The sequence below is a fragment of the Pseudophryne corroboree genome, chromosome 4 (assembly GCF_028390025.1).
Source record: "Pseudophryne corroboree isolate aPseCor3 chromosome 4, aPseCor3.hap2, whole genome shotgun sequence".
Taxonomy (NCBI): domain Eukaryota; kingdom Metazoa; phylum Chordata; class Amphibia; order Anura; family Myobatrachidae; genus Pseudophryne; species Pseudophryne corroboree.
The window spans coordinates 270112038-270135044 of NC_086447.1; the positions used below are offsets into that span (position 1 = coordinate 270112038).

Here is a 23007-nt window from a genome sequence, read left to right on the forward strand (position 1 = left end):
GCAGACCCATGGTCTCTGGAGCACCTATAGGATGGCCAGCAGTATCTGGTGGGGCTGAAGGCTGGCTAACATTCTCTGGAGCGCGCTAAAGCTTGACCAGTGGTTTCTGAAGAGGGATGGAGGCAGGAATGTGGTCTCAAGCAGGCCTGAGGTTGGCCAGCGATCTCTGGAGCTCCATGGAGACCAGGCAGTAATGTTTGCATGTTTTGCCTCTCCGGTGTAATGGGCTCCTAAACATCAAATTCCCCATTCTCCAGGTCCCTCTCGCGATCCAGGTTTTTCCATTTGTTCACACACCAACGTATTAAAGCATAAAAGCAACCTGCCAATAGCCCAGTAATGATGCCAACTACCAGGATGATCAGAAGTCGTTCTTTTAGCGTGAGTGTTTCACGCACTAGAGTAAGTGGTCTTTTGCGTCCCTGTGTTATTGCCGCTTTCACCATTTGGCTCCTTGCGACAAGTTGCTCGGTGTTGAGACTGGCAGCCTTAGGGTTCCGCACCTTTAAGCCAAAATCCAGGCGTTGAACTAGCTTCCTTTCTTTCTTGCTGTAGATGTCACAGCGATACGTCCCAGCATGACTCTCGAGGACGTAAGGAAACTCCACCATGTAACCCCCTAACTTTATAGGGTTGAAGGCCTCATCCTCAGTTGTCATTCTTCCCCTGGCTACTCTCCAATAAAAGTCCAAGGTCTCTGGGTCTGTTTTAGATTCCACTGGATCGAAACAGGTCATATTAAAGGAATCCCCAACAGTCCTGGTGTATGTTCTCAGGCCGCACATCCAGCTGATCACGCACTCAACGGCCACCTTTTCACAGTCAATATGCATGCCATCCTTGTCGACTATGCATCTGCTCTCAATCCTTGTGCCTATTCCGCAGCTTGTACTACATATGGTGCTCTCCACTATCATCTTTGCAGAGATTCCTTTCAGTATTGCTGGGATAGTCACATACCTTATCTTTTCCAAAGGTCTCTCCTCAGGCCGGCACAGCCCAAATATGATAAATAAGAGAGGTAGCAATGCTAACATCTCTGTAAACGCACACAACGATCAGTACAGTTATAGCCTGTAATGAGCCAAACTTGTGTCTGAGTGAGAGATGGTAAGTCCCCAGCATTTACTGTACGGAGACCCATTATTACATCATCATGACAGCTAACAGAGCTAGTTACCAGCATGGGGGTTGTGTGCCCCCCTCCCCCGCTCTCCAGTCACAGCAGCCTCACAGGGCATTCACTTCAACCTCTCCCGACTAGTTTAGTAGTTTCCTCTCTTCAGTATTTACTGCACTGCATGTTGCCCCGCCCCCAGGTCTCCTGATGCTCCTCTGTTCTCCTTCTCCTGCTTCTTCTAGCTCCTACAAGTTTCCCAGGTATGCTTCATTCCCCTATATCCCCAGGTGTGCCTCTTTCCCCTGTATCCCCAGGTGTGCCTCTTTCCCCTGTATCCCTATGTGTGCTTCTTTCCCCTGTATCCATGTGTGCCTCTTTCCCCTGTATCCATGTGTGCCTCTTTCCCCTGTATCCCCAGGTGTGCCTCTTTCCCCTATATCCCCAGGTGTGCCTCTTTCCCCTTTATCCACATATGTGCCTCTTTCCCCTGTATCCCTATGTGTGCTTCTTTCCCCTGTATCCATGTGTGCCTCTTTCCCCTGTATCCCCAGGTGTGCCTCTTTCTCCTGTATCCCCAAGGGTGCCTCTTTCCCCTATATCCCCAGGTGTGCCTCTTTCCCCTGAAACCCCAGGTGTTCCCCTGTATCCCCAGGCGTGCCTCTTTACCCTATATCCCCAGGCGTGCCTCTTTCCCCTGTATCCCCAAGTGTGCCTCTTTCCCCTGTATCTCCATGTGTGCCTCTTTCCCCTGTATCCCCAGGTGTGCCTCTTTCCCCTGTATCCCCAGGTGTGCCTCTTTCCCCTGTATCCACATGTGTACCTCTTTCCCCTGTATCCATGTGTGCCTCTTTCCCCTGTATCCCCAGGTGTGCGTCTCTCCCCTGTATCCCCAGGTGTGCCTCTTTCTCCTGTATCCCCAAGGGTGCTTCTTTCCCCTGTATCGCCAGGTGTGCCTCTTTCCCCTGTATCCCCAGGTGTGCGTCTCTCCCCTGTATCCCCAGGTGTGCCTCTTTCCCCTGTATCCCTATGTGTGCTTCTTTCCCCTGTATCCATGTGTGCCTCTTTCCCCTGTATCCCCAGGTATGCCTCTTTCCCCTATATCCCCAGGTGTGCCTCTTTCCCCTTTATCCACATGTGTGCCTCTTTCCCCTGTATCCATGTGTGCGCCTCTTTCCCCTGTATCCCCAGGTGTGCCTCTTTCTCCTGTATCCCCAAGGGTGCCTCTTTCCCCTATATCCCCAGGTGTGCCTCTTTCCCCTGAAACCCCAGGTGTTCCCCTGTATCCCCAGGCGTGCCTCTTTCCCCTATATCCCCAGGCGTGCCTCTTTCCCCTGTATCCCCAGGTGTGCCTCTTTCCCCTGTATCCCCAGGTGTGCCTCTTTCCCCTGTATCCCCAGGTGTGCCTCTTTCCCCTGTATCCACATGTGTGCCTCTTTCCCCTGTATCCATGTGTGCCTCTTTCCCCTGTATTCATGTGTGCCTCTTTCCCCTGTATCCCCAGGTGTGCCTCGTTCCCCTGTATCCCCAAGGGTGCCTCTTTCCCCCATATCCCCATGTGTGCCTCTTTCCCCTGTATCCCCATGTGTGCCTCTTTCCCCTGTATCCATGTGTGCCTCCTTCCCCAGTATACCCATGTGTTACTCTTTCCCTATATCCCAATGTGTGCCTCTGCTCCTACTCACCCAAGTGAACCTTTCACCTATATCAGCTGTGTGTTTGTCACCCCTCCGTCTGTGCCTCTGCCCCTCAACCCTTCTATGCCTCATTCCCCTTTCCCATAAGTTCCTCGCTCACTTTCCTATATACTGTACAGTCTGTATATCTTTGGTATTTTCCCCATCTGTGTCTCTGATACGGCGAGGGTGCGATCGTAACTGCACTGCTCTATTTGCCTTACGATCGCACCCCCGCCAACTCAAAATCATATACCCCCGCCTGCAACAAGAAGACTACGCCGCGGCTCAGTTTTGATCGCATCCCCCCCCCCCCCATCCCCGCTGGAAGAGGAGGACTCCGCCACGTCCGGGTCTGAACGTCATCACGCCGCCGGGACTCTAGGAGGGAGAAGCGTGAAGATGCTCTTGCGGCTTGCTATTCTCCTCACCCACGCCAGCCACATTCTGCACACTGCCGCTGCCCACGTCCTCCGCTGCCCAGGGCCTTCAACTCCGCACCGCCGCCAACTACACCCCCTTCCACTGCTCATCTCAGGTACTCTTACCCTGCTTCCCTATGTCCCTGTCCCTCTCTCTGTCACTGTCCCTGTCCCTGCTGTCAATCTCCCTGGCCCTGAGTTGTGGATCATACTGTGTGGCATATGTGAATTTTGTCTTTATCTACTGTATGTTGCGTAATGTGATTTTCGGCTCATTCTGTGTGCTATAATGTGATTTTCAGCTCATTCTGTGTGCAATAATGTGATTTTCAGCTCATTCTGTGTGCTATAATTTGAATTTCGTGTCATACCGTGTGCTACAATGTGAATTTCGGCTCATACCGTGTGCTACAATGTGATTTTCGGCTCATTCTGTGTGCTATAATGTGATTTTTGGCTCATTCTGAGTGCTATAATGTGAATTTTCGGCTCTTTCTGTATGCTATAATGTGAGTTTCGGCTCATACTGTGTGCTATAATGTGATTTTTGGCTCATTCTGTGTGCTATAATGTGAATTTCGTGTCATACCGTGTGCTACAATGTGATTTTCGGCTCATTATGTGTGCTATAATGTGATTTTCGGCTCATTCTGTGTGCTGTAATGTGATTTTCGGCTCATTCTGTGTGCTATAATGTGAATTTCGTGTCATACCGTGTGCTACAATGTGATTTTCGGCTCATTATGTGTGCTATAATGTGATTTTCGGCTCATTCTGTGTGCTGTAATGTGATTTTCGGTTCATTCTGTGTGCTATAATGTGAATTTCGGCTCATACTGTGTGGTATAATGTCACCCGGCTCCATAGCAGTGCATGCTAATATGGATGAGATTGTCCATATTGGCCTGCATGCATAAGTGACCCAGCACCAATGATGAACGAGTGCGGGGCCGCACATCATTCATCGCTGGTGCCTACATACTGAACGATATGAACTAGTTCTCGTTCATTAATGAACAAGAACGTTCATATCGTGCAGTTATATCGCCTATTGTGTAGGGCCCATTAGCTGTTTATGGACCTAATTCTGGTCGCATTTATTTTTAGCAATAATCGCAATCGAGCAATTTTTGCAAAAATATGCCACGGTAACTGTGCATGCACTCAAAGTGCGTTTGCATCCCTGAAGGATGCACTTTCATTGACAGCGGCGGGCAGTGCCGTAACTATGTGTGTGTCAGGTGTGTCTGGCACACAGCGCAGTCGCCCTGAGGACGCAATGGCCCCCATTCCCTAAAGTCAGCAGCTTGTAATGAGTTAAATTGACTCATTACAAGCCGCCTGTGCCGGAGGAGGAGAGGAGCAGCAGCGGGAGCAGCGGAGAAGGAAGAGGAGGGAGGGGGTGGAGGGAAGGAGCCGCAGCACCGCTATGTAATTGGTGGCAGCGCCGCTGCAGCTGTCCCTCTCATTCCACATAGGCTGGCCGCCACTGCTGTGAATGCTGGGATGCGCTTCCCTCATCCCAGCACACACAGCAGCGGCGGCCAGCCAATGCGGAAGGATAGGGACAGCTGCAGCGGCACTGCCAGCAATTACAGAGCACTGCTGCGGTTCCCTCCCTACTCCCCCTCCCTCCTCTTCCTTCTCCCCTGCACCTGGAGCTGCCAGCACAGAGGAGCCTGACTGACTGAGCCAGCAGAGAAATGGTAAATATAATCTATTCTGTCTGCTGTAATGTGTAAAAAGGGGGATGCTGTCTGCCGTAATGTGTAAAAAGGGGGACGCTGTTTGCCGTAATGTGTAAAAAGGGGGATGCTGTCTGCCGTAATGTGTAAAAAGGGGGACGCTGTCTGCCGTAATGTGTAAAAAAGGGGACGCTGTCTGCCATAATGTGTAAAAAGGGGGACGCTGTCTGCCGTAATGTGTAAAAAGGGGGACGCTGTCTGCCGTAATGTGTAAAAAGGGGCTCTACCTGGTGTAGTGGCGCTACTGTGCGGCGTAATTTGAATAATGGAGACTACTGTGCACCGTAATATGAATCGTTATTATTTGTGGCCACACCCCTTCCCCATGAAGCCATGCCCCTATATTTTTTGTGCGCGCTGCCCCTATTTTGCATACAGGTTGGCGCCAATGCTCTATCTTGCACACAGCACTAAAATGTCTAGTTACGCCACTGGCGGCAGGCATTGGGGGCCGGCGTAGCTGCGAAAGGGTGTCAGAGCTTTTTTTGGGCGGCTACGTGACATCACACGCGCCCACTGCAACCCAAAAATTGGCGGTGCATCGCCTGCATACGCAGCCTAGCTACGTCTGCAGGGGGTCATCCTTAGTTTCTGCTTCAGCGATGGGATCTCAGTTATTTTGCGATCGCATCGCTGGATGCCAATTAGCATGCTGGACGGACCCCAGCATGCTACAGAAACGATTGCAGATACTGCTTTTTAGCAGAATATGCAAACCAACCTGATTAGGGTCCTATGTCACTACTATTGCCATCGCATTCAGTGATATACAGGAATTCTGATTTACAAGTAAAACTAGTACAAAAACATTACTAAGGATGTGTGTGGTGTGATATGGGAGGAAGTCCATGGGGGGTGACACCATGAGTTACCACACCGGGAGACACCAACCCTAGTGACGCCTCTGATGCTAGTAACAGCTATTCCCCTGGTGTACATCCGTGCATGGACTGAGATGCCCACTTTCAGCATTTTTAGATGCTGTAATATCGCTTGGTATGCCACCATCGGTTGCACGATGGAAACTTACACCAGTCCTATGGAGCAGAAGATGCAGATTTTACGTCTGACTATGGCCTCCAATGTTAGTGATTAAACCCCTGTGTAGGCAACCACTTCAGCGATAGTCCCATAACAAGCCCATACAATGGGCCATTCTCCTGCATCTGAATAGCCTCCTCCCCGCTGAGGAATGCCCAGCAAATTTTCATTACATTTCTGATACCTACAGATGTGTCCTCTTACATCCTTGCTGCAGTCACGCTAAACAGCCTTTCAAGTCATGCCATGATGTGGCGGTACTCGGTAGAGAAGAGCATCTTTTTTTGCCATTTTTTCCATGTGATATGACGCACGAGCTGCTTCTGCTGATTAAAATGATATGCAGCATGCCTATATTCTGTGTGTAATTGCGGCTGTATCTGCATCCAAAATGCCACATTACAGTGTTTTCCGGAAAAACACTGTATCATAAGATTTTGTATGCAAATCAAACAGTCATACAGAGAATATGCTTCATATCATTTTGACCAGTAGTAGCTGTTTGTGCGTCTTATTGCATTACATTGCATCTAAGACGCATTTTTGTGGAAAAAATTGCAAAAAAAGACAATCGCCGCTACCGAGTCATACGGCACTCACGTGTTATGTGTAACACGACTTACAGCGCACAGAGCAAAGATGTAAGATGACATATCTTTATCTCAATTGCAGCTGTGCCTCTCTGTGTGATGTAGGTGTTTTTAGGGATTTTTGCTCTTGTGTAGTAGCAGAAAAATCCTCCACTCCCTGAACATTAGCATTGCGATGTCAGCAGGGCCGGATTAAGCCTTGGGGGTGGCACTTAAGACAGGGGGCCTGGGGTATATTTAAGATAGTCATGGATATTCAATTTAAACCAATGGTGTATATTAGATTTAAACTTTAGTTTAATTATGCCTGGGTACTAAAGCTAAACCTATTTGAGAGACAAGTATTTTATATAGTTTTCTTGTAGTGGAACAAAGACAACTTAAACAAACTTAAAATACACATAGAAAAATCAAATCTTGCAAAAATTCAATAGCAGCAGCATCTGTACTACTTACACACTGGGACAGAACTCAGGAGGACTCTCTGTCTCTCTCTCTAGACCCAAAATCTCTCATTAAATAATAGGTTACACAGGACCCAGACACTCAGGAAGGGAGAAGAACTTGGAATCCCTGGGTCACTTACAGCTCTATCCCCCTTTCTATCGCTCCTCTGGTCGGGAAGTTCCATTGTTAGCTCATGAAACCTGATACTCCTGTGTCTCTGCCTGTGCTGCATACTGTCCGACTCACATTCTTGCTGCCTGGTTCTACTGCTGCACAAGAGGGAGAGCTAGTGATGTCAGTATGCTCTGACTGGGGTGCCCCTGGACAGTGGGGGGCCTGGGGTACAGTAACCCCTGCGCCACCCTTTTAATCTGGCTATGGATGTCAGGAAGGTAACTACTGTAGACTGATGACAACATTATTAATTTTTGTTTTAGATTGATTGATTTTGAGGTGTCAAGATGGCATATGTGACAAAATGGCAGAAAGACATTCAGCAACATAAACAGATAAATTTGAGTATAATTCACATACAGATGATACTGAAATCTGAAAGAACTTATTAGTTTTGCAAAAGCAGTGGTGCATCTAAAGAAAAGCATAGTACCTAGACGGAGGCATGTGGCTCTCTAACTTATAAAAGGAAGCCCTACAGGAGGAGGATCCAGGAAAGTGATCAAGAATTTGATGTGAGTATTGAACTACTGTATGGGTGGCATTCAACTGTGACTGATCAATTTTTCAGCGAAACAAAACAGGCTTTAGCGTGGTTTTTGCCCAAATGGTTTTAATGGGGTACTTAATTGCAGCCCACTTTTTGGGGGCAAAAAAAATCCAGTTTTGGGCGAAAACACACAGGATCCAGATAAGTTCCTGGATACATGTGTTTTCATGATCACGAAAAAGTGTCACTTAGCAGGGATTTTGTTTCGCCTGCCTCCGGTCAGGTGAAAAAAATCTGGTAATTTATCGTGGCTAACAGAATACTCCCCTATAAATTTAGCAGAAACCAAATCATTCACTATCTGAGTCAGTGCAGTCTCCCTGGAGTGTTGGAAACAAAATTCATACAGAAGAATGGGTTATTTGAGGCAAGAAAGTGTGTTAGGGGGTTGTAGGCAACTCTCTCCGGCAGCTTGGAGTGACAAGGAAGCTGAGAGATGGGACAGTAATTTGAAAGAGTTTGGGTCATGGTTGGTTTAAACAATTATGAATTTGTCAAAGTCGAAAAATATCATAATACATATGCCTTGTACTAACCACATGCACATGCCCGCTGCTCGTGCACTCAGTCCGCCGTACGTGCACATATCCGCAATTTGCGTAAGATCGCTCCGGCGATCGTGCGCATGATATGGGTATTTACGGCGGAGTTTGTGAGCGTGTAGCGTGTTATTAGAACATAGCATATTTAACCCAAATAGCATATATTGTAGATATAGTTCCCCTAGACCATGTCAGCGAGTATTATTAGTTTAAACAGTTCCTGGACAGAGAGATTCGCCTTTGCATGATAGGAAGGGTCAGATAAAGGTTGGAAGGTGATGTCTAGTATCCAGCTGTAGGGTATTTTGAGGGTAACATTCCGGTGTTAGATAGAGATAGATCGCTTGCTCCTGCGTATAGTTATGTACAAAAGTAGATTATGAACATTAACTGTATTTACTGTAAATTACATATGCGGCGGGAATCCGGAGGATACCACCCACAAGAGCAGTTGGAAGGGACATCGCCCACCTTTTCAAATCCACCTATGACCTTTGCTGTAATATGGAGACATATCTCTGTGTCCAATGAACAATGAGATTACAGTGACCATTGTATTGTGTATGCATGTTGTGTATATAAGGACCATTGTTGCCTGGCCGGTCAGAAGACTCTAAACGCTATCTGTATGACCAGCGGAGGACCGGATTCGGGTTGCGCTTGCGAATATTCTCGCGTACGTACTGTCGAAGTCAGAAAAATGTCTCAATGCACACTGCCATATTTGCACCGCACACTGGTCCGTGCTGCGCATGCGTACGCTCTCCCGTGGAAGCGCATACCCGCAATAGCGTGCACTCGCACGCGCAGTATGCGCATTTACGGTAGAGTTTATGTGATCGTAGCGTGCGACTCATTCGTTACAAAAGTTCACAATTAATGTCGTTTATAGATCATGTTCCCCTCAATAGTTTCTGTAAGTTTGGTTTAGATAGAATGTCCCTGAGCGGAGGAATCCCTCTTTGTATTGTACGAAGGGTCTAACAGGAGTCATACAGCAGTATTTGGTACCCATCGGAAGAGTATTTAATTAGCAATATTCCGGTGTTGGTTTGGAGCGTATTAATCGCTCGTGCGAATAGTTATGAACATAAGAAGTTTATGTCCATTTCTATTATTTACCCATACTCAGGTATGCGGCGGGAAACCCAGTTTCCCACCCACCTGAGCCGTTTAAACTCAGCACAGCCCACCTGTATGAATCAACCTATGACCTTTGGTTACAGTACAGGGCCGAATTCCTGTGTCCAATAAACTGAAGGATTGTAGGACCAGGAGATTGCATTGTGTGTGGGGCATAAATAGGCAGGCCGACCACATCCAGCTCTCACTCTCTCATCAACGGTTATCTGCTGATAATCGGGAGCTGGATATCGAGGCGCAGGCGATCATACCCTTTGTGCGTAAGTTCTCTCCGTAATCATTGTCTTTCTGTGAGCCAATTCCTCTCTCCCTCTGTGTCTATCTCTCTCTCTCTATTTTCTCTTTTCTCTCGTAACTCCCCTAGACTAAACTTTATAGTATTGTATTGTATTGTGTTAGGCCAGGATAGTATTGTAGTTTATCCCTTAGTTAGGTGTTTGGTTAGGAAGTCTTTGTTATATTGTAGTGTATCATTTGTACTGTGTTACTCTTTTACAAGTATACTAGATATAATACAGATAATAGGCTTCGGAACCCTAAAACAGTATCTGTGTATTTACTATAGTGTTAAGTGTTCACTTGAGCGTCGGTGACGCTCAAACAGCTTTGTAGGTAGTCAGGCTACACAAAGTTGCATTTACACCCTGTACTCACATTAAAGGTATTCTGTGTGTTTCGTCGGTATAAGGTTTAATATCAAGGTATAGTGTTGTGAGCGTCTGCATCGCTGGTGACCTCCTCGTGGTCTCGAGTGTATGCTACGCCATAGCGAATCTTTCCCCTAGACATAACCATTAACGTGTCCTGTGATCGCTGGGCCGTGAGCGAACGTGACGCTTGAGCGTCTCGCCTACGGCTGAGCGATCGTTACGCAAATAGCGTACCATTACGGTATTTCTTAAGTAAACAGCGTACAGTGTTCTTAGCTTCATAAGGGTTGTTTATACGACATAGGAATTTAGCATTGTCAATTGCGGGCTCGCCCGGTCCTTTTCACATCTGCACTAGGTAGATCAGCAGACTTTATCCCCCAGCAAAAGGGTGGGAGGTTGTCTCACAGTTGCTGACGGGATAAGCGTCTGCTTCGCTTAGGTAAAGAGTGCTGAAGGAACCCGGTAACCGGAAGTAAGAACAAAACGCTTGTGTCTTTTAAAACTGTTTATTTTTCTTTTGTCTTGCGTACGCACGCATATACCTGCATTTCTTTCCACTTGTATATTTCATTTTTCGTATATCACTATTCCTGTTTGCCAATTTTATAGTTGATAGAAAGTGCAAAAAGAGATTTGCTGTTATTTAATAGTAAAAGTAATAATTAAAGTATAGAACACGGTTTTGTCTTAGAGACGAGGCAGCCAGTGTGCAGTGTGGATTGCGGTGGATGATCAGGGATCATCTACATTGATAAATATTGTGTTACGGTGGATCCTCTGCATTGCGTACACGTGTCGCTAACAAAGACTAGCGTACGCAATCCGAAAGGCAGACGCACGCAGCGTACATTACGCAACGTAGCGTCTGGTTACGCCCACGTAGCTCAAGTTGTGATAAAGTTGAATTAGCGCAAAAGCGATAAGTAGCGCAAAAGCGATAAGTGGCGCAAAGGCGATAAGTAACGCACAGCGGTAGATAACGCGACGCGGTAAATAACGCAAATCTATTTTTGGAAAATCTGAAATTTAGTTTAACAGATCCTGCTCCTAATTGGTAACACTCTTGGCCTGAAGACAATTTCTGCGCAGAAATAGAGGTAGAAACAAAAGTGTACATGTGTTGAGTGAGTGTGTTTATACAATTTTAAAGGGGGAACCAAAAGGAAAGCCGAGTACTCGTCAAGGAACATACGTGTAAGTGACATATACGGTGGCTAGGGAGGCATCTCTGGTTAAATAAATATTTGAGCATTAGAGTATAGCGGACCATAAGGTGTAACAAGACCAGGAGGTCATAAGGTAACAAGACCAGGAGGTCATAAGGTAAAAAGGTCCGCTATAAAAGTCCAGTGGCACAACGCCTGGGGTGTTGGTGCAGAACCCATATAGGCCATTAAGCTCTGGCTGAAGGAATTCGCAGCCGAAATTTTCGATTCCACTGGTCGCTCCGCACATAAGATTAGTTGCTTATGTGCTGAACGATTGTACCGCACGTAATTGTGTGCATTAGTAAACCTGACCGGTACTATTTGTGTACGAAGGTCATAAACGCTATTTGTACATTCTGACGTGATTTGTGTAATTTTTTATTTTTGGAAGGGAAGTTCGCTGGTCACTCAGGAACTATCTAACAACCCCAACGTTTACTGGAAAGAGTAAGTGTCCTGCGGGTATCCCTCATATGTTCCAGTAAACTGAAGGTTCCATAGGGGCCCTGTATCGAGTACGCCAGCACCATATCGGTGTGATCAGGTCGTATTGGTCGAGGTGGGCGAGTGAGTGGGGTACTCGGTAAACCGCCACCGCCGGCCTACTGCGGAGTAATTTGGTTGTCTGTAAAGGCTTGCTGAAAACCTTGATACAGAAAATCCAAGGAGGACTAAGCAACACCTACAGACGATGGGGGCCAGTTGCTCAGGTAGGGGGCGATCAACCCTGGTTCAGGTTGATTCTGTGAACCGACCAGTTGGGTCGGCAAGATACATTATGTGTGAAAAATACGGTAGTCACACAGAGGTTTTATGTGATGAATGGGAACGAATGACTGTACAAGACAGGGACAAATTCCCAAGAATAGGTAGTTTCAGCCCGGAAGTGTTACAAAATTTAAGGAGGAGGATATGTCTCGTAAAACCAACAAAGAGACGAATTCAGCATTATGATTATTTACAGTTGTGGCACCAGGAAGGTGAGATACAGAGAGGTTTGGCTCTGGCGGCAGGATCTGGGGCAGTAAGGAAACTGATAGCCACAGCTCCTCCTCCACCATATATATCAGGAGAGAAGTTGATTACGGAGAAAGACGCACTGGGTTGTAAAACTAAAACTCTTAGTAACCATGTTAATGTTAATGATGTTAACCAAATAACCCATGCAAGTATTAACCCGTGCAAGTTGTACCCTGTTTTGAACCTTCCCCAGGAGTGTGATCAAGAAGACGATCCATCAACAATTTCAGCTCTCTCTCTTGCAGCCACCATTTCAGAGACTACAGTAGGCACATCAACAGCCACGAGATTAGTGAAGGCCCCTAGCGGAGGGATAGGTGAGGTCGTGTCATCAGGTAAGTACGGCACCATGCATTACACTGAAACACTTACACCCCAAGCTGTAGAATCTACACAGAGTGAAGTTATAAGAGTTAATCCAGTTAAGGTGATAGTAGTTCCCAATGGGAAAACAGATGCATCAGGAGTCACACCCATCAGGAACATCGCCATGTATTGCCCGTTCACTAGAATGGAATTAAGGACCATAGTGTCTGAATTCCCAGACCCCAGAAAGGATTTAGTGGCAAGCCAAAAATATATCAGGGATCTAGGAAACACTTTAGAGCCCAATAATAAGGATTGGCAGGTAGTGCTAAGAGCTTGCTTACCCCCCAGTGTCGACCCAGTTAAATTCTTGGCTGATTGTGGACTAGACAAAGAGGTACCACTTACAGATGTGTACGACCAGGATAATGTAAAAAGGATAAATTTGCAGCTAAAAGAATATTTCCCAGCCGTTGCTAAATGGAATAAACTATTCTCCATTAAACAAAAGGAGTCTGAAACGGCAGCAGAATATTTCCACCGGGCATTATCAGAAATGGCAAAATACACTGGTATAGAAGACATAAAGACCAACCCAAACCATCGAGAAGTAGCAGTATCTGTACTGATGGATGGTTTGAAAGAAACATTAAAGGCTAGGGTACAGACCACGCAGCCATGCTGGCGAGGTCTGTCAGTGTCCACTTTGAGAGAGGCTGCTGTTGATCACGACAAAAACATCACTAGGCACAGGGAGTCGCAAAGTGATAAGTTGATGTCCGTAAGTATACAGGCGCTGACCACAAGGCAGCCTGCGTATGTACCACCGAATCCTGTGGGTAAGGCAAGTGGAATAACATGTTTTTCTTGTAACAGACCAGGACATTTTGCACGAGAATGTAGATCAAAGAATGTACAAAGATCTTTTCAACCCCCCAGACAACAACACCACACACGACATTGGGAGCAGGGTCCACAGAGGCGGAGTTTTGAGCCACATACAGGGGAAACAAAAAGATACCCCCCGAACAGAGATTGGCACGCCTCTGGTAGTTCCCAGCTAACTCCCCCACAAGTAGTTGCTGCCACTGGGATTCAGGGAGGTCACCATACCCAATAGGGGTGTGGCCATACCTGTAATCTGCAACCAGTTAAATTGATTGCCAGTCTTGGAAGCGAACCAGAGATTGCAATCAATGTGGCTGGTAAAACTTTAAACTTTCTTGTAGACACAGGGGCGGCCAAGTCAGTGATAAATTCGACAGTGGGCATGAGAACCACTGGTAGGACAGTTCCAGCCATAGGAGTAACAGGAGTAGTCCAGCACTACCCTGTTAGCAAACCAGCCGAGATTACAATAGGGCCTCTGCACACCAAGCATTCCTTTTTGCTGGCTGTATCGGCACCGACCAATCTCCTGGGAAGAGACTTACTATGTAAAATGGGTTGCGTCATTTATTGTACTCCTGAAGGTGTATTCTTGGACATACCTGAGAATCACGCTCAAGAAGTACGAGATATGTTAGACTCCCCATCAAAATTAATGTCACATTCCATTATGACAAATAGGAATCCATCCCAGGTAGAAGAGATGACATCTCAGATACCAGATTCACTTTGGACAAAAGATGGACAAGACACTGGATTAATGGCAAACGTAGCTCCAGTAGTAGTGCAAGTAAAAGATGGTAGGATAGCTCCAAAAATCCCACAGTATCCTCTGAAGCCAGAGGTGGAGTTAGGAGTTTTTCCCGTAATAGAGCGCTTGCTACAACAGGGCATTCTAGTAAGAACGTCCAGCACAGCAAATAGTCCCATCTTCCCTGTTAAAAAGAGTGGGGGGAGGGGTTACAGGCTAGTGCAGGATCTAAGGGGGATTAACAAAATAGTCGAGAGTCAGTTCCCCGTAGTGCCTAATCCAGCTGTCATCCTAATGCAAATTCCTCCCACTGCCAAATTTTTCACTGTTATTGACCTCTGCTCCGCTTTCTTTTCGGTACCTCTGCACCCTGACAGTCAATATTTGTTTGCATTCACATACAGAGGAGTCCAATACACGTGGACTCGATTACCCCAAGGTTTCATAGATAGTCCAAGTATATTTTCTCAGGCTTTGCATGATTGTTTACAGTCTTTCCAACCGGAAAGTGGATCAGTGTTGATACAGTATGTGGATGATCTACTACTGTGTTCTGATTCATTGGAGGCATCCCTGAAAGATACGAAACAGCTCCTGTTTCACCTTTCAGACACAGGTCACAAGGTCTCCAAAGACAAGTTGCAATTATGCCAAGCTAAGGTAAAATATTTGGGACACTGTCTAACACAAGGACTGAGACACCTGACCGCTGATAGAATCCAAGCCATTAGAGACATGACACTACCACAAACCCAGCAACAGATCAGAACGTTTTTAGGAATGTGTGGGTATTGCCGTAATTGGATCCCAGGGTTTTCCATATTGGCACTACCTCTGCAGGAAATGGTCTCCTCAAACAAACCTGATCGGATTTCGCATACAGACGAATCTGAAACGGCATTTGAGAGACTCAAACAGTGTCTAACACAGGCACCTGCACTAGGTATGCCAGACTATGGGAAACCCTTTGAACTATACGGAACAGAAAGTGCTGGGTGCGCAGCAGGTGTACTAACACAAAAACACGGTGACGCCAGCAGGCCAGTTGCATACTACAGCGCTCAGCTAGATACGGTAGCGCGGTCCCTCCCCACATGATTGCGTAGCGTTGCGGCGATAGCATTGCTAGTGACGAAAAGCGAAGATGTCGTGCTAGGCCACAACCTCACAATCCATACACCACATGCAGTATCTGCCTTATTAAATTCTGCCCAAACCAGACATGTCTCATCAGCAAGGTTTACGAGATGGGAATTGGCATTAATGGCCCCAGTAAACATCACCATAAGGAGATGCAGCGCATTAAACCCTGCAACATTTCTCCCAGGTGTGCCTGGACAGGCACAAAGGGTGGGAGGTGAGAGTGATGGGGAAGGAGGATTTTATACAAAGGAGGATGCACATGATTGTATGGAATATTTGACCCAAAATTTTACCGCAAGGCCTGACATCAGTGACAATCCACTAGAAGATGCAGAACTCACGTTCTACACGGACGGTAGTTGTCACAGACAGTCAGACTCGGGAGACTTGTGTACTGGATACGCAGTCGTAGATGACCAAGACACCATAGAAGCGGAACCGCTAGGCCCACCTCACTCAGCCCAGGTTGCTGAACTGGTCGCCCTAACCAGAGCATGTGAATTGGCTAAGGGTAAGTCTGCCAATATCTACACCGATTCTAGATACGCGTTCGGGGTAGTCCATGATTTCGGAGCCCTATGGCGGCTCAGAAATTTCATGACGGCAGCTGGCACACCGATAGCGCATGCAGCGTATATAAAAAGGCTTCTAACAGCGATACAAGAACCCGACAGAGTGGCTGTTATCAAATGTAAAGCACATACGTATAGCCAAGACCCAGTATCCCTTGGTAACAGCCGAGCAGACGAAGCTGCAAAGCTTGCAGCTGCTACCCCCATACGGACAGACACCACACAGTTGATGGTATTTAATACCATCAACACACAGAAGTTGTGTGAGATGCAGAATTTGTGTTCCACTCAAGAGAGAGCAGTCTGGAAGGCAAAGGGATATGGCCAGGAGCCCTCAGGGCTCTGGACGGATGGACATGGTAAACCAGTGGCCCCCAGGGCATACCTTCCATGTCTGGCTGAAGCAGCTCACGGGCTGACTCATCTAGGCAAGGAGGGGATGTGCAAATTGGTAAGAGCATACTGGTGCGCCCCAGGATTCTCCTCTCATGCTGGTAAAAGAGCAATGTCATGCCTTACCTGTCTGAGAAAGAATATTGGAAAGGCAATACCTACAGAACCCTCCCATATCCCACCTGCCGGCGGCCCTTTCCAAGTAATACAAATTGACTTCATCCAATTGCCCCCATGTAGAAACTTAAAGTATGTACTTGTCTGTATAGATGTTTTCTCGAATTGGGTCGAAGCTTTTCCAGCAGCTACAAATACCGCCATGTTTACAGCTAAGAAAATTGTGCAGGAATTTGTATGTAGATATGGTATCCCTAGAATCATTGAAAGTGATAGGGGTACCCATTTTACAGGTGATGTCTTTCAAGGAATGTGTAAGTTGATGGGAATTGATAGCAAGCTGCACACTCCGTACCGTCCACAGGCGAGTGCGAAGGTCGAAAGAGTGAACAGCACTATTAAAAATAAATTGAGTAAAGTAATGGCAGAGACAGGATTGACGTGGCCAGAAGCTTTACCCATTGTTTTATATAGCATCAGAACCACTCCCAGGTCCCCTCTTAATCTGTCTCCTTTTGAAATTCTGTTTGGTCGACAACCGCATGTCATGATTAACCCTCAGGATGATTTGAAATGTAACAATGAAGTAACTGTAAAGTACTTGATTAACATGAGTAAGCAGTTGAGGAGTCAAAATGATAATCTGAAGTTGGTGATTCCTGATTTACCAGATAGTAATTGTCATGACATTGAACCTGGGGATTATGTAATGATACGAAATTTTCTACGCTCAGGTTGTCTTATTGATAGATGGGAAGGACCATACCAGGTCTTATTGACTAGCACCACAGCATTGAAGGTTGCTGAGAGAGAGACTTGGGTCCATTCATCCCACTGCAAGAAGGTTGCTGACCCAGAGAAGTCCCGTGATAAGGAACAGACGGTAGAGGTTGTATCACTGGAGTGTCTGTTCCAGGAGGACTGAGGCGGCACCTGAGCCTTGAAGATCGAAAGCAGTTGTCGACTCCCTTCTCCCTTTTATTGTTTTTCTCCACTTCCCATCCCTTCTCCCTTGATATTTCTTTTTCCCCTTTCTCATTCTTCTCCATTTCCTCCTCAAAGATGGACTTGCCCAAAGAGACTGTGATCCGGATTTTGATGTTAACCATGATGTTGACCAGAGCAGTCTGTTCCGGCGAGAGTACCATAGAGGTCGAGAGAGGTTCTGGAATGGGTTCCGATTATGATGATGGAGGCGTAGTTTTCCAAGATCAACCAATCCAACAAGCAAAGGCGAGTATCAGAAAACGATCCGATAGAAGAAATTGTGATGGATTGTTAGCTGAGGAAAATTGTATCTGTAGGCTCTGTGGTAATCTGGTTGAAGATGGATGCATAAAGCAATGCCAATCTAGTTTTAATATCCATATGGACCGGCATCCATTGAGTGACTATCACTCTCTAGTGGGTAACGTGTTGAACCAAACAGATTGTTGGGTATGCTCTCAAGTACCTCAGGGTCACAGCAAATCAGGGCTAGTACCATTTCCTTTAACGTTAGGGGAAGTACTTGAGCTAAGTGGTGGGAGACCGGTGGACCGGAGGTTTAACATCTCCAGCCCTCCTAGTTTGAAGCTCCACCAATACCATGTGGATAGGTCCCTCTTATGTTTTAACATCTCCAATCCTAGAAAACCGGGAAATTGGGAAGTGTCATGGAGCAACCTTACCATGACCTTTTCACACAGAGCAGATAGAATGCCTACAGATACAGAGCTTGTACGCCACATAGCCAGTAGAGGAAAATCTTTCCGGTATAGGTATACCTTAGGAAATAGAATTACTAAAGTGGGAGAGGTATCACCAGGATACTGTGCACATATCATACAGACTGATACGTGTATTAGACAGATGGAAGAATTAGGGTCAGGAGATTTCACCTGGAAGGTTTGTAACATGGTCATGTCCTTCTCCGTCCCTTATGTTCTCCCCGATGATGCATATTTCATATGCGGGAGAAAGGCGTACAAGTGGCTTGCCCCAAACTCTGAAGGATTGTGTTATATTGGAAAAGTATTGCCTGAAGTGATGACTGTAACACATGACAAAATGAAGGACATACACCGTGGTGCCCAAGCTCCTTATACTCACACTCACTACGAACACCGAGTTAAAAGACAACTGTCAGAAAGGTTAGAGCATCCGGCCTCTGATCTTATCCATGAATCCACCGGGATTCAGGTTCTGGTAGCGTTAGATTTCACTCGTACCGCTCGAGGAGTGATGAATTATAAATACATTTCCGCACTCGCCAATTTGTTAGATAATATCACTGAAATGTATGATGACACGTTTAGATACACTGGAAGAGAACTTCAAGCTTACAAAACAGAACTAGTTCAGCATAGGATGGTTCTTAATTACCTTACAGCAGTAACAGGCGGATATTGTGTTACATTGGCAACACAGTACGGTATAAAGTGTTGCACGTATATCACAAATAACACCGAGGATCCGGTAGAGGTCATAGACCAAAAGATGGACGATATTCTGCAATTAAAGTGGGAATTTCGTCGGAAACACAATCTCACCCTTGCTGCTGTAGGTAATGAGCTGACTGGTTGGGTGTCATGGTTGAACCCGCGAAATTGGTTCTCCGGTTTAGGAGACTGGGCTCAAGGAGTCATAATGGATGTTGGAAAGTTTCTCCTATGTATTTTGGGTGTCGTTATATCTATTGGATTGATATTTAGATGCGGGCAGGCTTTAATGAGGTGCAAACAAAGTACGAAAGTGATGAGCTTGAGGAGTGAGGAAACTGTAATTAACCTGGATTTGATTTATGACCCAATGCTAGAAACCATGACGTAATGATGTAATGAGTATACGGTCCGTCTTTCACCCATTTCTATGTTTTCCTCCGAGGTACAAAGACCCACGTAGACGAAGGACCTGATGAGCCAAGGGGCCGACAACGGAAAGATGGAAAGAAGAAGAGCAGACGACCTGATATACAAGATTTTATGGACAATGCCATGGGTACCCCAGTTTCCCTAGGAACTTTAAAATCACGCTAGCCCAACATTTTTTTGTAAATCCATGGACGTTGTTTGCTTTACTCACGATTTATGAGCAAAAGCACAAAGAAGAAGACTGCAATCAAACGACACCAATCAAGACCTCAATCGACGAACGTACATTAACCTGACATAGAATATCATTGCATTTTTCGTAAGTGTTCTTTATCTTCATCTCTGCAACCCTCAGGTAATAACACACATAGTCGATAGGGAATACAGGCACAGATAGCAGCAACCACATACCCCCCCAATTCATGTATCATCAACTAAAATGTGCATCCCCATTGTGTTACAACCACAGCCGAAATGAGCTCGGTAGAGTTTGACAGCCCATCCACAGACCTGTACCACAGGATAAGAAGGAATTCAAATGTATACTTCGCAATACCTCGAAGCTTGATTTACCACACGTACGGCACGATGATACATGACCCCCCCAAACATGGACTCATACACACATGCTCCTGCTTTCTCACTAGGTCATACTCTCTTCACACCTACTCCATTCTTCCTCCTTTCCCCACCATGGAAATCAATTAACCCCTGACTTACATTTTTCTCCTTAAATATTTTGTGGCAGTTATTATTGACTGCCAAAGGGTGGACTGTCGAAGTCAGAAAAATGTCTCAATGCACACTGCCATATTTGCACCGCACACTGGTCCGTGCTGCGCATGCGTACGCTCTCCCGTGGAAGCGCATACCCGCAATAGCGTGCACTCGCACGCGCAGTATGCGCATTTACGGTAGAGTTTATGTGATCGTAGCGTGCGACTCATTCGTTACAAAAGTTCACAATTAATGTCGTTTATAGATCATGTTCCCCTCAATAGTTTCTGTAAGTTTGGTTTAGATAGAATGTCCCTGAGCGGAGGAATCCCTCTTTGTATTGTACGAAGGGTCTAACAGGAGTCATACAGCAGTATTTGGTACCCATCGGAAGAGTATTTAATTAGCAATATTCCGGTGTTGGTTTGGAGCGTATTAATCGCTCGTGCGAATAGTTATGAACATAAGAAGTTTATGTCCATTTCTATTATTTACCCATACTCAGGTATGCGGCGGGAAACCCAGTTTCCCACCCACCTGAGCCGTTTAAACTCAGCACAGCCCACCTGTATGAATCAACCTATGACCTTTGGTTACAGTACAGGGCCGAATTCCTGTGTCCAATAAACTGAAGGATTGTAGGACCAGGAGATTGCATTGTGTGTGGGGCATAAATAGGCAGGCCGACCACATCCAGCTCTCACTCTCTCATCAACGGTTATCTGCTGATAATCGGGAGCTGGATATCGAGGCGCAGGCGATCATACCCTTTGTGCGTAAGTTCTCTCCGTAATCATTGTCTTTCTGTGAGCCAATTCCTCTCTCCCTCTGTGTCTATCTCTCTCTCTCTATTTTCTCTTTTCTCTCGTAACTCCCCTAGACTAAACTTTATAGTATTGTATTGTATTGTGTTAGGCCAGGATAGTATTGTAGTTTATCCCTTAGTTAGGTGTTTGGTTAGGAAGTCTTTGTTATATTGTAGTGTATCATTTGTACTGTGTTACTCTTTTACAAGTATACTAGATATAATACAGATAATAGGCTTCGGAACCCTAAAACAGTATCTGTGTATTTACTATAGTGTTAAGTGTTCACTTGAGCGTCGGTGACGCTCAAACAGCTTTGTAGGTAGTCAGGCTACACAAAGTTGCATTTACACCCTGTACTCACATTAAAGGTATTCTGTGTGTTTCGTCGGTATAAGGTTTAATATCAAGGTATAGTGTTGTGAGCGTCTGCATCGCTGGTGACCTCCTCGTGGTCTCGAGTGTATGCTACGCCATAGCGAATCTTTCCCCTAGACATAACCATTAACGTGTCCTGTGATCGCTGGGCCGTGAGCGAACGTGACGCTTGAGCGTCTCGCCTACGGCTGAGCGATCGTTACGCAAATAGCGTACCATTACGGTATTTCTTAAGTAAACAGCGTACAGTGTTCTTAGCTTCATAAGGGTTGTTTATACGACATAGGAATTTAGCATTGTCAGTACATTCTCTGTAGCCATTATTCTGTTTAGATTTACTTGTTAGTCTGTAGTGTATAACTTGTATTGTTTTACCTTTTTGGAATCAATCCACGGAGGCCTTAGAACCCTGTGGTTTCAACTACAAATGGTGTTGTGTTTTCACTTTCCTGCCTGGGCTTTAAAGTAGTTTAACCTGTTTAAGGTGTATAAGCATTGTTAAGGTGCACGCACTGTGAGTACTTTGTATCGCTAGTGCTACTTAAGGTTTAAAGGTATTACATCGTTGCAGTACTTTGCTGCTAAGGTTTAAAGTATAAGCATATCATTACATTGTATCATTAACAAGGTTTAAAGGTTATCAATTGTGTGTGCGCTCGCTGTGTGTACTCCGTACACTCAGCGCAGCGTGCGTACGCCAAGTGTGTACCACGTGCAAAGTGCGTAGCACGTGCACGTAGTCTAGTGGCCATAGCGGCTCAACGGTAATAGTGTACAAAGGGGTATAGCTTTGCGGTCTAAGATAATACCGACATTATCAATTGAGGGCTCGTCCGGTTCCTTCTCATACCCGCAGCCTAGCAGAGTTTTCGCAGACTTTATCTATCAGCAAAGGGCGGAGTATCCCCTGTGAACCTTCTCTTGGTCAGGGGATATAATAAGTGCTTATTAGATAAGCGTCTGCCCTGCACGGTTTGAAGGGATGCTGGAGGGATCCGTAAGGTAAGAACGCAAAAGCTATTTTTCTTTTTAAAATCTGTAAATTTCTGTTTTGGCGCCAATTGCGCATGCATCACACGCACACACCTGTATTTTGTACTTTGCATATCTGCTCACACAGTTGCCATAATCACTGATTACTAGGTTTATTTTGACCTGTACTGGAAAATTTGTTGCTATTTAGTTAACATATAGAGTTAATATTTAAGGGAGTAAATGTAAAATGCACACACAGCCTGGCCTACTTGTAAAGGTTTATACAGTAGAAACTGTGTGTGTGTGAAGTAAGTGATTATAGTTAAATATCGCTTACATTTATAGAAGTGTGGGATTTGTAGTACTGCGGACGTACGGCCTGTGTACACGTGTCTCGAACAGCGTTCGGGACTGCGTACGCAACGTAAAGGTGTACACACGTGGCGTGTTTACGCAACGTGCGTACAGGTACGCCCACTAAATACAAATCACACAATAGCATTGTTTTAGCTTAGGCGATACGGTAGCCACGCGATAATAGCACAAATTTGTTCAGTTTCCAATATTTAGTTTAAAAGAACCTTCTCTTACTGTGTCACCTCTGGGACTAGGCTGTTTTATCTGAATGAAAGTTAATTTTCTGTACAGAAAAATCAAAGTGTATATGAGTGAACGAGCGTGAGTGTGCAAATAAAGGTTTTGTGAACCCAGAATTCGGGATCCCGTAGGAGACCACATCAGGTGAGTGGACACTTGGTGGCGTGGGAGTGGCTTTCTCACG

The 23007-nt window shown here is 45.8% G+C and overlaps 1 protein-coding gene across 1 annotated transcript; it reads right to left on the minus strand.

Moving 5' to 3' along the window:
• Positions 1-230: 230 nt before the first annotated feature.
• On the minus strand, positions 231-1037 carry LOC134910892 (transmembrane protein 81-like). The gene has a single exon (XM_063919280.1). The coding sequence runs from the start codon at positions 1035-1037 to the stop codon at positions 231-233; it is 807 nt and encodes a 268-aa protein (XP_063775350.1).
• Between the last annotated feature and the right edge of the window lie 21970 nt (positions 1038-23007).

Excerpts from the sequence above, each read along its gene's own strand:
- LOC134910892 (XM_063919280.1), bottom strand. The coding sequence starts at position 1,037 with ATGTTAGCATTGCTACCTCTCTTATTTATCATATTTGGGCTGTGCCGG.